General features: G+C 36.0%; 1 protein-coding gene across 1 annotated transcript in view; it reads left to right on the top strand.

Moving 5' to 3' along the window:
* The window catches only part of MEIS2 (Meis homeobox 2), a 223,724-nt gene that overhangs the window by 63,305 nt on the left and 142,070 nt on the right, over window positions 1-18,349 (top strand). Inside the window, 1 exon segment of the mRNA XM_001370551.5 lies at window positions 4,628-4,773. Coding sequence (XP_001370588.2) covers window positions 4,628-4,773 — 146 coding nt within the window.

The raw sequence follows: 18,349 nt of genomic DNA, 5'->3' as shown, positions 1-18,349 counted from the left end.
TATACCCAAGACTTAGAGTAAATAAAAGAAGTTACTTCATTGAAGGAAAGGTGTAATCATGATCAAGGCAGTGGTCTACTGAGAGGTCATCCGTCCATAGATGTTGAACGTAGCTTTCCATTCTATGATGTATTCCTTTACTAAGTACCCTTTTTAAGTATCTTTAGTGAAAATCTAAATAGCAAAGTAATGGAGTATTCAGGCAAATTTTCAGGAGAAAATGATAAATGAATCTTAATTCAGTTCCTCATGAGCAATGGCAGTACTAACTGACCCATAGATTATTCACTACCTGAGAAAATGCTAGGATTAAAGGGGGAAAAGTCAGGATTAAAGGGGCAAAAATGGTTATAACTGAGGTATTTACTTATATTTGGCTCATTTTGAATCTTGCAACAACCATGTGAGGCTAAGTACTGCAAGCATTATCCCTGCTTTATAGATGAAGAAACTGAGGTCCAGGCCCTATAGTTAGTAAAACCACAGAGGTGAGATTTAAGGCCATTTCTTCCTGACTCCAGATCTATCCACTGTATCAGGCTGTTCCTCAATAGTGCAAATTAGGCAACCCCTAGGGATACATGGTACTTTTTTTTATACATTCACATTTTTTATAATGTTTTGATATTCGAGGCAGGTTCCACTGACACACTGAAAACTCCAATCTTTGTGGAATGTAGACCTTTATTTTGTGATAAGTTAATTCATACAAGTCACAGTTAAGGCTCAAAGTCTTGGGCAGATAGTCATCTAAACCATGGGTGCAATTTTCAAATACTGTTTAGAAAAATACATGCTTTATCTTTTCTCCAACTCTGGCTAGACCTTTAAAGAGATATGGTATTTTGGTATGTGTGTACCTAATCATTGGTGCTCTAGAGTCAACTCCAATAGGCTCACCAGAGCTGATTATTAAACTTGCAATGTGAAATTTTACACCTCAAAAGTTGATGAATGTTACAAATCAGGGCTTGATTTATTATTTGTTGAATGTCTAGACTTAAGAAGTAATGGGGAAAATATTAATAATGCAGATTAACTTAAAAAGGTGTCATGAGTACATTTCCCTAGAGAGCCAGTGGTCAAATCTTCACCAGCAGTCTCCTGTTGCTTGCCCACTTACTTACCTTATATAAGTAGAAGTGGAGACATACTGGCAGAAGGTTCCCCTGATCCTTGTGCTTCTGACTGTAGAGTATATTAAGTCCATGTGTCCAGGGTCCCCAAGATGGAGGTATAGTTAGCAGGAGAGACAGGTAGTAGTATTGATTCCTTTCTCCTCTTCCCTACTAACCCTGTTTAAGCCCCAAAATACCCCTATCCACAACCTCCAAGATCATACAAATGGTTGATTTTTTTTTTCATGGTCGAGTCTATCAGAACATGCTTGGAGATCACACAGGTAGACACATGATTATTCTATTTGGGGGTAAGAACTGTATTTCAATTGAAATAGTTCTTTAGGGGAGAAAATTTTAGTGTCTACCTCTTTGAGAGGAAAACACCTCTTGCTTGGCAGGAAGCAGAATCACCATCAGTGACAAATAATTTTAACAGCTGATTCTCTTAAAATCTAGTCATTATTTCATTGGGAGTTGGGGGATAGTCTGGATTCCATTGCTATAAGGAACTTCTAGTGAGGAATCTCATACTATTGCAGATCTGCAACAGTTCTGCATTCTAGTCTTAAAGAGTTATCTGGGTCTGTTATTTCTTAAAATTCAGTAAAGGTCATGGACTCTAACATGATGTATTTAAAATCTTGATCATATTATGTACTCCAGTTTGATGTAACTTGCAAAGGTACTACCTATATTCTTTCTTTATCTAAATACAGTGAAATACAATAGTTTGAAGGTATAGCCCCTACTTTGCCTTTAAGCAAGATAGAAGGCATTTTCGAAATATTCTCTCATTTTTAAGGCCATTGAATGAACAAACACAGCCTTTAGGTGAAGTTCCTTCTAGTAGGCCATTAGCCTTTAGAAGTAAGGATCCTCAAAATCGATTGCCAAGAGCCAAATGAGTTTTAAAGAATATTCTGATGATTTCTACTCAAATATATACATAGATACCATATGTGCTTAAAGAGAAACACATACACACAGGCATTGTTTACAGACTGTGTTTTTATAGTTAGAAGACATTATATGAAAAGATATACTATTCCTATATTATATGCAAGGTATATTCACATACCCATATATATATTTACATAAATAGACAAAGATATCTTTATCTATGATAAGATAGACAGACAGACTGACTGACTTCAAACTTGCACTTTCAGTATGGTTTTTTTCTCCATCTCCGGGTACTGCTTTTCAAAATTGCCTCAGGCAACAGTAGAGCACCTCAGATCCCCAAGGCCCATTGCCTGGCTCCTAATAGCCACTCTCCATCTGTGTCACACGAACAGCTGATGAGATAGCTCCAGTGTCTGTATTTTGGAGAGCGCATCCACCCAGGTTAAAATGCTAGGGTTGCCAAGGAGCAGTCAGAAGCCATTAGTGTTTGTGAGAATTTGCCTTGCAGCAGTTCCTTGGCATAGGGGAAAGTGTGTATGTGTGTGTGTGTGTATGTGTGCAAGCAAGAGGCATGTGTGTGCATGGATGTTTGGGGAGGAGAGACTGAGCAAGGAGACTCTCTCTGTCCAGTGTTTCCAAAAGTTATGGATTATATCTTTTGGTTTCTAGTACTTTGATTAGTTCTTCCAACTATTTCTTATTTGCTTCAAATCCTTTTGCCCTCTTTCTTTCTTTTCCTCTTTTTACTTTCTTTTTTCTTTTCTTTTCTTTTTTGATCATTAACAGAAGGCAAAGAAAAAGAGAACAGCAACTTAGGGGTCATGCTCTAGTGTTTGGGCAGATGGAAGGGAGCCGCTTTGCCTTGGGGCAGGGTGGTTGTAATGAAGTGGCCTGTCAGTCTGCAAATAGTGAGGGTCATCTCTTCCAAGTGATGGAGGGTATCACATTGCAGTGAAAATGGAAATGTCAATAAAATTAATCTGCCAGCTCTTTGCTGTGGTTTTTGTGCTTCTCTGGTCAAGGAAGGTTGAAGGGTTTTTTGGGGGAGAGAATGAAAAAAACAGGTACGGGGGTAGAGGGAGCCCCATGTCGCAGAAATAAAAGTTGGGAAGCCAGTGGCCTCCATGGAGCACAAATGTATCTGTTTTAGAATTAGCCAATGGATCCGTAGCATTCCTCAGGAAGCTATGGAGCGTCTAGCTCAGGCTACAGTGAGCACAGAGTTTATTGTTTTAGGCTTTCTTGGACAAGGTTTTTACTTAGCATGGGATTTATGGCATTTACTGCTAATGAATGTCTATTCTTAAATTACAAAAACCACCATCTCAGCGCAATTCCCAGATGTCCTTCCAGGACCTCGGCTTCTTAAACACCAGCAGGGAGCATAAACTCTCCACTTCTCTGTTTTCCTCTTTCGTGTGGCTCCAGGCTAATGATGTGCAAGGAAAACACAGCCATCTATAAAGTCTCAGTGCTGTCCCAGTATTCTTCATTTATTTTGCATTTGATTATGCCACAAGTCGGATCTTGTTTCTTTCCTTTTTTAAAAGTTATTAGTTCAAATATTAATGTAGGGATATGGCATATATTGCTGCTTTTGATTGATGCCTTCCCCAAAACAGGAAGACGTGCTCGTATGAATTTTAAGAAAGTAGGGGTCCTGCAATGCCTTGCCAGAAGAGTTTTTCAGATACATAATTTAGATGCCCTCCAGGCAGGCTTTCAAGGCATTTTTGCTGGAGGGCAAGAAAAAATAACTATGACTGTTAAAAGTAAATGATTTTTGCTAATGCACAATTAATGCCAGAGAAAAGCATAGAAGAGAGAGATGTTGATAGAAACTTCTGATTAAGTGAGCGCTCTGCCTTGATGTGTATCTTTTTTATTTAATGATAATGATCACTGATGCAGAGTGGGAGAAGTTTTCATGTCATGCAAATGCAAATGCAGGGTCATATTAGAAGTGTGTGTGTGCGTGCACGCACATGTGTGTGTTCACACAGGCGTGTGCTTGGGAGGTGACAGTTATGGGAGGGGCTGAGTTGGCAGTGTGTTATGTGCAATGAACAGTGACACAGTTACTGTCACCTATGCAGACAGCCTAGAATATATAGACTACAGAACATTTAACTTGATTACCCTACAGTATGTGTTCACTATGGATGGGGGGGGGGGGGTGGATGCATTTACACTGAATGGGTTTTCTTATGGCAGGTTTTCCCACATTGGATTCCATAATTGACAAAGAGCTACTGCGCTGTGTCAAGCACACAATTATAATTGAATTAATGATATGTGTAAGTGTGAGACACACAAAATTAGCATTTGGAGAGGCCTGGCTTAATTTTTTTTTACATATTTGTATCTGCAATTATACTTAATGAGAGAGAATGTATGAGCTTAATGGATTTGATACAAGTTTAGCTTAGCCCATCATTAGCAACACCTTGTTGTTTCTTTTTTCTTTTTCTTTTTTTTCATCTTTTTTCTCTTCTTTTTTCATTTTTCTTTTTTTTTCCTTTTTTCCCTTTTTAATTTTTTCCTTTTATTTTTTCCTTTTTTTTTTTTTGCTTAATACATTTCCTTTCCTTTCTTTCTAGGGGATGGTTTAGACAACAGTGTAGCTTCACCTGGTACAGGTGATGATGATGACCCAGACAAGGACAAAAAACGTCAGAAGAAAAGGGGCATCTTCCCTAAAGTAGCAACAAATATCATGAGAGCATGGCTCTTCCAGCATCTCACAGTAAGTGAAGATGGGGAACAAAAACAATGGTTTTACCATGTCCAATGATATCTACTCTTAGAGATTTATTTTCTTAGAAAAGTAATAGGGCTTAGATCATTTGTATGCTTTCCCCAGGCATTTCTTTCGGTTTCGTCGAATCTTACAAGTTATGAGTATGGAAATGCTTTACTATCTATGGACATCACTGTATAGGGTAGCTGTTTTTCTTTAGGGTTCCAATAATGAGCGTCGCTCAAGATTATCCTATAAGGATAGGACCCTACACAGTGACTTTGTGTATAGTTATAATCTATGTCAATAGGTGTGTGCACATCTTCTGAAAATGTATCTAAGTCGAAAGATTGTCAAGATCATTGTCTAGTTTGGAGCCTGTAAACATGGTTGGGGTTTTGGATTATCAAGGAAAGCACTCCGTCTTGGAAGGGAAGTGATGCCCTGCCATTCATGTATCCCAATGTACAAGTTCAGGTACTAAATCACAGAAACAGTTTGCAAACTTGTCAGATGTTCATGAGACACATATAAAAGGCTTGTGCGTTCTTGTAATACTTTGTTCTCGTAATGTACTATAAGGTGGAGATTAAAGATTCTTTTTGTTGTTGTTTGTTCAAGTCAAACTAGTCTTCACTTTGGGGGTGAAGGGATGAAATATATACAGTACTTTTTGTGAAATTCTCCTGTTTTCAATTGGTTTTATGTGTTGGTATATTTGATGACTATTACAGCATCATTTGGATATCATAATACACTTTTTCAGGGAGGCGATCACATCTTTTGTATTTTGCCATTCATATGGAAATGCTAGAAAATGGGTGGAATTTTTTATTGATTTTTCTTGTTACAAGATTGTTTTTTTACCCATTCTATTTGGGCTAATGATGAGAATAAATGGGGTAGTATATTGAAAGGAGATTTTCTTTGATTATCCAACTTGTGTGTTGCCATGCTGAATGACATTAGCTACAGTGTCATGGTTCCAGGACAAGTTTCCACTTTGATTCATGGTGGTGACTGCTACTATATTGCTCTGCTAAAGCCACAAAGGGCAAGGGAGATGGGCAGTATGGTTATAAGGAAGTGAGAGTGATAGATCCACATTCCTAAATCAGCCATTTTGATGTAAGGACATTAGTAGCAAACTAAGGTGTATTGATCTGGCCTGTGGTGTCAGGATTAGCTGGAAGAACCAATCTCTCTGCTGAAGTAGTAGTAGGTATTCTTGCCTTGCAGCTATGGCCATTTCAAAGGTCAGGGCCCTGTACTGGCTTGGCTCAGAGGAATTAGACAGAACATGCAGTCTCTGGGCTGATTACTTAACCAAAGACAAAATAATGAGTCCTAAGCAAATACTGACTAATTGAAAGGGCTGTAAATCCATTACATATTGGTCAGGGATAATCAGGAGTATTTAATCACTTTTATCTATTCAGGAGCACTGAAGCTGCAACAGCAAAGCCCTGAACCTTGCCATGTGCTTATTATTCTCATCATTATCAAAATTACTTCACAGCTGTTCTTTGCTACATCACCTCAGCTGGAGATTTACTAACCTGTAAAATGTTTTTAATTTGGAAGTCGAGTGAGGATGAGGGGAGGAGTTTTTCTTTTTTATTTTTTCTTCCCCCACTGGTGGATTTGGTTAGAGAAGTCGTGGAGGCGGGAATCTAGATCATAAGACATATTTCCTTCAACTCAAACCCACCTGTTTGTGTCCTTCTAGTTGTCAATGGGTCTTTTCTCATCAGAATTATCTGCTATTTTGCATTTTACCTTCTTCTTTGGCTAATGGTTAAAAACCTTCAATAAATTCTAAGCAAAGGGAGATCTTTTTGCCTTCTCCCTTCTTTTACCGTTCCCACCCCCATGAAGGAATCATAGATGCTCATAAGCTAAAAGGGATAAGAAACAGTTAAAATACTCTCTGCTAAGCCCTGGGGATATAAAGCCAAAAATACCCAGTTCTTGTCCTCAAGGAGTTGACATTCTGTTTGTTTCTGGAAGAGATGGCATATATATTTATTTATTTATATATATGTATGTACATGAAAAATACATATAAAGCAAATATGTAAATGCAGGGATTGGTGGGGAGGAAAGGCACTAGAAGCTGAGGAAATCAAGTGAGGCCTCATATAGAATGTGACATGAGCTGATTCTTGAAAGAAACTAGGCAAATAAGAACTTGGAAACTAAGAGGCAGAGGACAAAAAAGAGTGCATTTCTGTAAAAAGAGAGGGTATTTCAGACATCAGTGATGGCTGGTATGGAGTCTGAACTAAGATGATCACCAAGATCCCTTTCAATTATAAATCTTAATGATGACATTGGTCAAGCCATCTGCAAAGGAGGAAGCTGAGACCCATAAAGATGCAATGACTAGACCCAAGTCACCTAGCTAGTTAGCTATAGAACAAGGACAAACAATTTCCTGAATTCCATTTCACTGTTATTCCCAATATACTTTCCTGTATCACCACACCAAAATCCTCTACCTCAACTACCCTTTGAAGGAGTTGAATTACCTCAAAGGACTATATTCATATACACTTACACATACTTACAAACATACACAACATACAAGTACATACATATATGTTTTATAGAGTATACCTCATACTATGAAGACATAAGGAGCCATTCTGTTGAGTTTCTCTTATCCCATCTGCTTTTCCTTCTTTATTATTTGGCCTTCTAAGATTGTGACAGTATGCTACTGCAGACTATGTATTCTAAGGGTGCCAATATTAGGACTAGGACTTACGATCAAAGGGAAGTCATTCTATCAACCTATTTAGCACATTCTATGGGTCTATGCTAGGTGCTGTGTGGTAGGAGGAGGGGTACTTATAAAAGACATATAAGATATGGTCCAAGCCCTGAAGATGCTTATAGTCTAGTTTAAATATATCTGAGGACTTATTCAAAAACTTTTTCTCTACCAAAAAGATTTTGAAAGGATCTCAATCGTTGTGGTAAGGGATATTGACAATGATAACTGACATTTATAAGTCATTTAAGAATTTGAAATATGGTTTGCCTCACAACAGCCCTGTGAAGTAGGCAAGTTAGCTATTATCACTCCCATTTTGTAGATGAGAAAATGTAAGATCTGAGTCTTACTCATGGTCACCTAGCTAACAAGCTTCAGAAGTGAGATTTGCCAAAGCCACAAAGGGCAAGGGGCTGGGCAGGATGGTTATAAGGAAGTGAGAGTGATAGATCAACATTCCTAAACATATAACTCCAAATATAGAACCCCAGGCCACTATGCCATGCTCACTATATGGGCTAATGGATAATTGAACTATTATTTATTAAGCACTTACTATATGGAAGACACTATGCTAGATTCAAGGGCTATAAAGAAAAAAAATTATGAGTCCCTGCTCTAAAGCATCCTCTCCAAATGATTGTCCCTTCTACCATTCTCTCTCTCCATGTCTACTGGTTTCTCCTCTTCTGCTTATATATATGTCCATATTTTTCCCATCCTTAAAAAAAAAAAGCCTTCCTTGGTCCATCTATTCCTGCTACCATTATCTCTCCTTCCTTTTGTGTGTAAAGCCATTTACCTCATGTGCCTCTACTGTCTTCCTACTCACTTTCTTCTTAAGTCTCTACTCTGGCTTCCAACCTCATCATTCAACCAAAACTGCTCTCTCTAAAGTTAATAGTTTTCTCTTAATGACCATATCTAATGGACTTTTCTCAACCCTCATCCTTCTTGACCTCTCTGCCCCCTTTGACACCATCGATCACTCTCTTCTCTGTTATTTTCTTTGCTCTAGGTTTCCAGAACACCATTCTCTTCTGGTTTTTCTCTGCCTTTCTGACCACTTCTCAGTCTTCCTTGCTGGATCTTTATCTAGTTCACAATGGCTAACCATTGATGTCCCACAGGACTCTCCTGGACCCTCTTCTCCTCTTCCTCTATGCTATGTCACTTGATGATTTCATTAGCTCCCATTATTACCTGTATACTGATGATTCTCAAATCTACTTATCCATCTTAACCTCTCTGCTGACTACCATATTTACAATTAGAATTGCCTGCTGGATAACCTATAGAAATCTTAAGTTTAATATCCCCAAACTGAACTCATATCTTTCCCCTCAATCCCTCCCTTTCTCCTGTTCCTGCTAAGGGAACCTCCATGCTTTCAGTCACCTGGGCTCAATAGTTTCATTTTGGATTCTTCACTATCCTCTTGTATCCAATTTGTTACCAAGCCCTGTTAATTTTATCTTTGTAACATTTATTATATATGACCTCTGAAATTGCTACCATCCTGGAGTAAGCCCTCTCATCATCTCCTGCCTTGAACATTGTAATAACCTGTTGTACTAACCTGGTCTCCTTGTCATAAGTCTCTTCCTACTCCTCAGCTGTCAAAGTGATCTTCCTAAAGCAGAGGTTTGATCATGTCAATAAATTCCAGAAACTTCCCTATCACTTCCAGGATCCATTGTAAAAACCTATTTGGCTTTCAAAGCTTTTCATAACCTTTCCTACCTCCAAACAGATCTCCTTCTTACACATTATACTTCATACATACTCTATGATCCAGGGACACTGGCCTCATTCCTGTTTTTCCCACAAGACATTCCAGCTCCCAACTGAATTATTTTCACTGACTTTCCTCCATGCCTGGAATTCTCTCCCACCTCATCTCTATCTCTTGACTTCTTTGGCTTCCTTCAAGTTTCAGCTAAAATCTCACTTTCCCAATCCCTCTTAATTTTATGTCATCTCTCTGTTGATTATTTCTTTTTTCTTTTAATTCATTTGTTTTGTGTGTTTATTTCTCCTGTATGTATTTATGTATAGTATGTATTTATGTATGTAGTTGTTTGCATGTTGTTTCTCCAATTAGATTATAAGCTCCTTTAAAGCAGGGGCTGCCTTTTATCTTTCTCTCTTTATGTCTTTCTATCTTTATCTCTCTCTTTCTCTCTTTGTTTAGCTAAACAGACATATATGTGTGTATTTATGTATATGTCTATAATTTATTGGCTAACTAAAAGGGAACATAGGTCATATACCCAAATCAGTATCCTTCAGAGTAGGATCTGATGAGGACACAGGAGAAATCTGGGCAAGGCACTTTAGGAAAATTCGAAGAGGGAGAACTCACTTTCAATTGAGGGTTTCAGCAAAAGTTTCATGGAGAGGATGATATCTGACCTGGGCCTTAAAGGACAAATAGGGTTTTTTAAAAGTAAAGGTGATATGGAGGATGGAGTCTCTCTCTATGTGCACAATTATAGGACAATGTAGGACAAGATCAAGAAATGGCTAGTGACTGGAGCTTGACACTCATCTGTATCCTCAGATAAACTTCTTAAGCCCTTTGAGTCTCAGTTATCCTTCTAAAAAAATTAAGGAAGCTGGGTTAGGTGCTTTCTAAAATTCTATGATTATATACTCAAGGATACAAGACCAGTCCTCTTCATTCCTTAATCTCTCTATTTTTTTTCTTTTCTTCAACAAGTGTTTTACTTCTCTTCTTATGGCATTCTTTTATAACTTTCTGGCTTTATTTTCTCCTCCCATTTACTTTTCCATCTTCTTTTCTGCTATTCCTACCCTATGTAATTACCCCACATAGTCCCTACCCTTAACTTCTAAAAGGATGTCCCTGATGCTTTGTTTTAGGCATTCCATTCCTTCTTTATCCCGGATTTCACTCCAGCGATGCAAAGTTGACTAGTTTTGATGAATGATAATTCTGCTAAACTTTTACCTTTCCATCTTTAATAAGCTTCCACACTCTGAAAGTTTTACTTGTAGCTCTGGAAGATATAGAGCCCAACAAGTATGGTTTGAATTCAGAGTTAGTTTATTAACTGTAATAACAGGAATAATGAAGCTTTTGAAAATTGAAATGGCCCATTATTTTTTCTCCTTTTCACCATTCACCCCTCAATGTTTCCTCTCTCATACAGAGATAGATACTATTAGTTCATATCTCTAGAAATTGCAAAAATATAAATTTATTTCACATAACTTTTAAAAGTGACTGTTTCAACCTATATTCCTTCATTATTCTTCTTCTTAGCATTATTTCAAACTAGTTTATTCCCCTTTTGTGCTATATGACCTTTCTTGTATTACAATAATCCCTGATGTACCCTTTTTTCTTTCTTTTTTAAAAAAGAAACTAATTGAATTATCTCATTATTTTAATTTGTTAAGCAAATGTATTTTACATCTCAGGATGTGTTCTTAAGAAGGAGACTGCTAAGGCTTTGCCCCCTGAATGGGCCATTGGCCCATTTTGACATTCATGCATTCATTAACTGGGAGAACATAAAAGAACTCTGGTTGTATTTTTTTTTTCCAAACACCCAACCAGCATGGAACAACTTTTTCCATAAACCGCAGGGGTCTCTCTACATATGTTCTCAACTGCAAGCTATTGTCACCTATTCTGAATACCTCAAAAGGCAAAAAGAAAAAAGAAAAAGAAACCCCCAAATCCCACCTCAACAAAGGCCAACTGTAGCAAGTGTTAGGTTTTAGTCTCAATCTGACAAAAATCACTAACCTCTGATTTTCCTGGAAGGAGTTTCACTACAACTTAAGCTTTTTGAATAATGAAATTCCTATGTGCTACCAATTTTGGTTGAGAAGATAATAGTTATTTGTTCCAATTTATCATTTAAAAAATCTAATATGAAATGGCTATTTTGAAAAATGATGTCGTTATACTTAAGCAATTAAGAATTATCTCATTTCAAGTTAGGCTGTTAGAGGATAGATGCTTGATCTTAGTAAATAATTTTTTTTATTCATTCCTATTTCCTACTAACTTCTGTATTTTCACATCTTATTTTGCTAAATGATTCACTTTTTAAATGATCCTTTCTTGAATATTACAGTAACTTGTGGAAAATAAATCACCTATTTAATCAATAATGTTTTGTTTGACCTTTAACCAATCAAAAACTATTTTACTGCCACTCTTTGGGGGTAAATAAATCTTCTCACTTTTCAGTCAAAAAATAATAAATAATTAAGGAAGAATATGTTGGAAATACATTTATTTTTTCCTTGGGAAATATCCAGTTGTTTGAGAAAGTTACAAAAATCCTTAAAAAAGCATATTCTTCTCCTTAGCATGTAAAGGTTATGATATCAAAAAGATGTAAAACTTGCCATTAAAATTGTTTTTATTTTACTTCAAAAATATTTAAAGAAAAGAAACAGCAAGAAATTGGAACCAAACTACAATTTATTCATAACCCTAGAAAAGTCCTCCATGCCAAGAAACCTTTAATACACTCAATTAGCCTCTCAGACTTCTCCACTTTCTCTCTCAAGTGCTCCCCTATTTGCCCTGCAAAGAACATATTTGATCATGGAATGAAAACAGGAAGTGCTTAGACACAAAGACACTACTTGCTCACAACAGTTTTCGGGTAAAGGTTTTCTTAATAGTAACTCTAGGAAATGCACACACACACAGAAATACAGAAGATCTTTACAGCCATATGTTTGTATAATACATAGGCAAATATACACAGATATATTCACTTCTGTACTCCTATTATATTCACATATACATATATACACACACAAAAAGGAATATATCTATAAGTATATATAGTTAATAGGTCACAAAGGAAGCAGGTTCTTTTCTGGTCTCATATGCTTAGTTATTTTGTTCTTTCCATTAGCAAAGTATCCTGGTTTTTTTCATATAAGATATTTCATCCCCTCTCTATCTGGCCTATTACTAGATTCACATACACACACACACACATATCCCTTCGACTATTTGTGATAAGTTTTCTCTCGAAAAACTTATCTATAATAATTTCTTTGTTTGAATTCTTGTCTGTTACTACATGCTTTGTGTATTCTACCAAGTTTTATACAGAAACCTATTTGACATTGGGAATATTTTTAAAATATTCTAAAGTGATAATATTTAGGCTATGAGTAAATATACTGCCTGGACATAATAGGCAAAATGTATCTACAGCATTCACCAAAGCTGCCAACACAATACAAAAACAACCAGTCTATTCAATGTAAAGAAATTAGCCTAGTGATGGCAGTTTCTATAAAGAAGGAAAAAAAAGAGATGGAACATGGGGAATCCTCACCCCAGAAAAGAAACCCAACAACTAAAAAATCCTACTTTGTTGAGTGTATGTTCAATGCTTTTCAACTGGATGTGTTGGTATTATGTAGACACAGTTTATTTCATCTTTCTTTTTTTTTATGAGCTCTCACCAATGTAATTACTTTTTTTTTGAAAATTTTATTTAATTAGTCACAAATGAATTCTATCAAACATTCAAAGAATAACTAATCCCAATATTGTACAAACTATTTGAGAGAATAAGCAAAGAAGGAGTTATACCAAATTCCTTTTATGACACAAATATGGTACTATTCCAAAGCCAGGCAGGTCAAAAAACAGAGAAAGAAAACTACTCTTTCTTGAAGGAAGACCATGTGATAGGCTTAAGAGTAAGAGGCTGTAGTAACCAGAAGTGGGGTTATGGGAAGCCTCTGGTGCTAATCATATTGATCCCAGCCACATGAAGGCCCTCAGAAAATGTTGGTTCCATTCTCAAAGTGAAGAAGCCCCCCCCCCCAAAACCTTGTGAAGATGAAGAATTAATTATAGAGCAATTTTGAGTGGTTTTGACTCTCCTTTAGTGTGACAGAAAAGTCATCTCTTACTAGAAAATGCAGCATGAGGGTAAAATATAGGGCTTCTTGACCCATCCATACCTTCAGGGTTTAAAGCTGAGAAAGTCATCCAGAAGGTGCCAAAACTTAGGTCTCTGCTTTCATAGTTATGACCATCAACTATTTGAGATGGCCACTAACATGCACAGACTCTAAGAGATGCATTGACCACATCAACAGCCAGTCCTCTAATCTCCTCACTTGCACCCTTCCACAAGTGGAGATCTTGTGGTAATTTCCATCATTAGACCTGCTTTTTATAGGCCCTGAATGGTTAATCTAATCAGCATTTCAAGGCATTAGTTGTTGCTACTTAGAAATCAGTGGCTTTATGATTCAGAGATTAGTCTACTTAATATCAATAGCTATAGGCAAAATTAGTACCAAATTTAAAACTGTCTTGCTTACACTCTGGGAGCTGTCCTTTCTCATATTCAGAAATGCAAATGTGTACTGGAAACAAATGGGATCAAGAACAGAGAAAAGCATGAGGGAAAATGCATAGACCAAACACATCCCTGAAATCTTATGGAGAGAGTATCAATATGACTAGGCTGCACAGAGCTCCCTTGTCTCTCCTAACCCCCACCCCCACCAAGTATTGCCCTCTGTATTGTTTTCTTAGTTCCTAGAAGAAAACATCTGTGAATTATTTAAAATAAACCTTACTGAGAATTGTCTGAAATGGTGTCATTTCGGTTTAATTTCAGGAAATGATGTCACAATGCATTAAACAACAATGCAGAATGATTTATTTTCTCTTAGACATGCTGTCCTAAGCATTCCTTTTCCTTTACAAGTTTCCAATTAACTATAAGTTTGAATGTTCTTCCTATTACATAATGATTTTTGCTTTTTGCATGGACTGAGTTGGGGCTGTGTGTGGAGGGACTGGGGTGGGAAGCAGTGGTAATCTCAGGGGTTGCTAAGGTTCAGGACTAAAGGCTCATCCATCATGTGCTTATTTGTACTGGGGACTGGATGGCAGCACTGACATCACCCATGGCAACCTATAGGACTGCTGGTTGGTTACAAAGCATGTGTGAGGAAGAAAAACTAAATGTTCTGAACCTATCAGTCAAAAAAACTATTAGATAATTATAGTAGAGACCTGCATACTGTAGCTTCTGCCTTTATCAAAGTTTCTATGCACCCCCTTCTTCTATAAAGAATAGAGGACATAAGTCAATTCTGTCTACCATCTGTCGTCGTTTTTACTGTTTCTCAAATTAAAGAGACAGGCCAAAATTTTAATGTTGGGTTGAATCCTGGAAACTCTTATTTAAAAATCAAAATTATGTCTGAATTAACTTTGTGTCTCATAGAGAAATATTATATATATATATACATATATATAGTGTGTATATATATGTATACATATATATATATATATGTTCAAATGCCATAATGTTTGACTGAAGTCACAATTTGGTACTTAAAATAGGATTAGGAGAAGTTCTGAATGGGAAAGTCAGTCAAACCTGATTCTGTTGTTTGTGCATATAGTTCAGAATGTCTGTTAAAGGAGTATGGAATTGGGTCTTCCATGGGGATGATTCTAAAACAGTGTCTAATTAACATATTATTGATTCAATTTAGAAGAAGAAATCAATGAATGAAAACTCAGTCAAGCATTTTTTTCTGCTGTTTATTTTTTGGTAACACATTTAAATAAATGGTTAGATGAATTATTTTTCCCAAACTGGATATTTTGAGGTTGCATAGCTATAACTTGATTCTAAATTATGCCACAAGTGATTATCCAATCACTGATACATTAAAAAAAATCCACAGTTAAGTCAGGGAATGACATGTTTACGAAATTAACACCTAAAATAGCAATTTTAAATTTAAAATATAGGTTATCACTTCTTAAAATACCTTTCTAAAAATAAAAGTTAAAAAAATCCTTATGAGGAATCATGGACATGGATTTAAGGACTTGTGTCTTAAAAGAAATAGAAGTAAGGCATATGCCAATATGAATCCAAGGTTTGAGTATCATTACATGTTATTCATTTAAATCTTTGAATATTCATGTAGATCTCAGAACTGAGGTCCAGGTTATAGATTCCTAAGTTATTCTCTCAGTATGTACCAAAGGGGGGAAAAATCAGTTACTTCATTCTTCAACTTCTTTCTTCATTATCACAATGTGTGTGTGTGTGTGTGTGTGTGTGTGTGTGTGTGTGTGTGTGTGTGTGTTTTATAGGGAAAGTGGTCATACTTTGGAGGCAAAGTTAATTGTTTCCTGATAAAACTAACTATTCTTCGGGTTTGCCTCAAGATGTGTGTCTTGAGGGCAAGCCTTTTTTCAAAGACACAGACCCTATCCCAAGTTGGTTTTTTAAGGAACTGAAATCCAGAGGATTAAGAAGACTCCCTGAAAATGTCCAGATTTCTCAGTGCAGTAAACCGCATTCACAATTTGGAATGGATTGTGAAATTTAACGATATCCAGCCCAATTGCTATTGTTAAGAAATAGAGATTTGGGAGTAGGAATCATCAACTTTGGTTGAATAGAATTTGCCTTGTTACTTTACGTACAGATCTAAATTGATTGGCAGCTGTTGTTTACAGTAACCAAAGTAATCATTGACACCTTTAAGGCTGTATTATCCTCTTAAAACATAATAGTAATGCCATTTTCATGCTTTTACATTTGTTATTCTTATTTTGAACTGTCAGTCCCAAATCTGACAGAATTAATTTCAGTTGTTTTATCTAATAGTGTATGATAACTTGTCATGTCAAACTATAATGGCATCTATTTGTACACATATGGATGTGTAGACTTATATATAATATTATATATAAACAATAACTTGAGAGTCACTGTAGCATAGTAGCTAGAGGCCCATCTTTATAGCCAGTGAGATCTTACCTTTGACACTGGGTTGCATGGCCATGGATAAATTACTTAACCTCTGGACTTCTTCCCTCTACCCTGAAAAGCAAAACAACCATTAACTAGTATTTATCACTTAGTTTTAATAGACACAAAGCATTAATTAGACTTGACTAGAATGAATGTGTTACTAAACAACTAAACATATTCTCTTCCATGAAGATCAATGCAATTCTAAGTGGAAGATTGGCAGATGAATTTGGGTGATTGTGATAATATGGAAAATTGCCACAACTCTTGCTTCAATTCCTGTCCTCTCTCATTTAAATTAAATGAAAGATCACTTCTAAATTATCAGGATAATTCAGATCAAATAGGCATCTTTGACTGACATACTTGTATCATTTGGGGGTGTGCTGGGGCCAGTTTATATAGTCTGGAGTGAACTAATTGTTAAATTTTCAGTATGATTATTTATTTACACCTCAGAAGTCACAAACACTAAAAATTAAGGCTTGATTTAAGCCTTAAGAATTAAATGTACTAATTAAATTGAGATTTAATTTAAGAATTATAAAAAAACAGAGAAAATGTTAATAGTGCTTATTAGAACTTTAAAGTGTGTTGTTCATTCCCCCCCCCTAGAAAGCCAGTTGTCAAATATTTACCAGCATACCCCTCACTTATTACTATAGATCTGACTTTTCTAGATCCAGTGAGATAAATATATACATATATATATATATATATATATATATCTCCAAGCATAATTTAATTACTATTGGTTATATGTGGCTTTTTTGCTCCACTCTGATGCCACATTATAAAATTAAAACACAAATACCTATATTTAATTATTTTCTGAGTGAATACATAGAATTATGGGAGTCCATACAGCCTTGTAAAAAAAAGATGGCTGCATCTCATTCTGGAGGGCTTAGGTTTGAATCTTGTCTCTGCCATTTATAATTATAACTTTGAGCAAATCCTTTCTCTTTGAGTCTCAACTTCCTAGTCTGTAAAATAAAGAGGGACTAAGATTCCATTCAATTATAAATCTATGATCTATAGTCTTATGGATGTATCAGATTCTTAACTTCTATTTGAATTAAAATATATTGTCTTAGTGTTGCTTAGTGTGCTGTTAATTCTGAAGAGAACAATCTCCTAGCATTATGATGCAGTAAGAAAATGCTTATTTCTTTTCCCAAATTCACATTTTGGAATAAGTAATTATAGTGTACTTGGGGTGGTATTATGAAAGTTTTTTTTAAAGAAAAAGTTTGATAGAGATAACAAATATTGGATCATTAGCTCATTTGGTGAAATTGCCATAGATCTTCCCCCATATTACAAAGTGATAAGTTCCATTTCAGCATTTAAAATGCTTACAGATAACCCACAAGTTACTTATATCTAAAATATGCCTTATAGCTCACTTTATAATAGAGAAGTAAGATAAGTTGAAATGCTTGTGATCATTGTGAGTCCACCACGAACCTAGTCTTTCCTTTACTATTTGAATCCCAAAATTATGAAGATTTCTCAACATTTGCACTACTACTGGTATGTAAGCATGTGAGGTAAGGCTGTGGCATCTTCTCGTCATAGGTCTTCTAGTTGCTCATGTGATATCAGGGAATCAGAGATTTAGAATTGATAGTTACCTTAGAGGTCTCCTTCTCCAGTGCTAGATGCCCCATGAAGTTAAGTGACTTGTATTAGATCATACAAGTAGTTAGTGGAGGAGGAAGGATTTGAACCCAGGTTCTATGACTTTAGCTTTGTCGCTCTGTTTTAACTGCAAAGTTCTGCATTAGTTCTTATCATGATCCATGTCACCGATTTGCAAATTCTTTATGAATCCTATTTAAAGGCAAGTAGGAGGAGCTCTAAAATAAGACTAAACTGTTAAAAATATTATTTATAGAACAGGTGTGAAAAAAGTTATTTGCAGTATATTTAGATTTTACTGCTGTTAATGTCTGTTCTAAATTTCAGTAAGCATTTATTAAGC

Source organism: Monodelphis domestica, chromosome 1 (assembly GCF_027887165.1).
Source record: "Monodelphis domestica isolate mMonDom1 chromosome 1, mMonDom1.pri, whole genome shotgun sequence".
Classification (NCBI taxonomy): domain Eukaryota; kingdom Metazoa; phylum Chordata; class Mammalia; order Didelphimorphia; family Didelphidae; genus Monodelphis; species Monodelphis domestica.
Note: the sequence above shows the minus strand (reverse complement) of the source record. Positions and strands in the feature narration are given on the sequence as shown.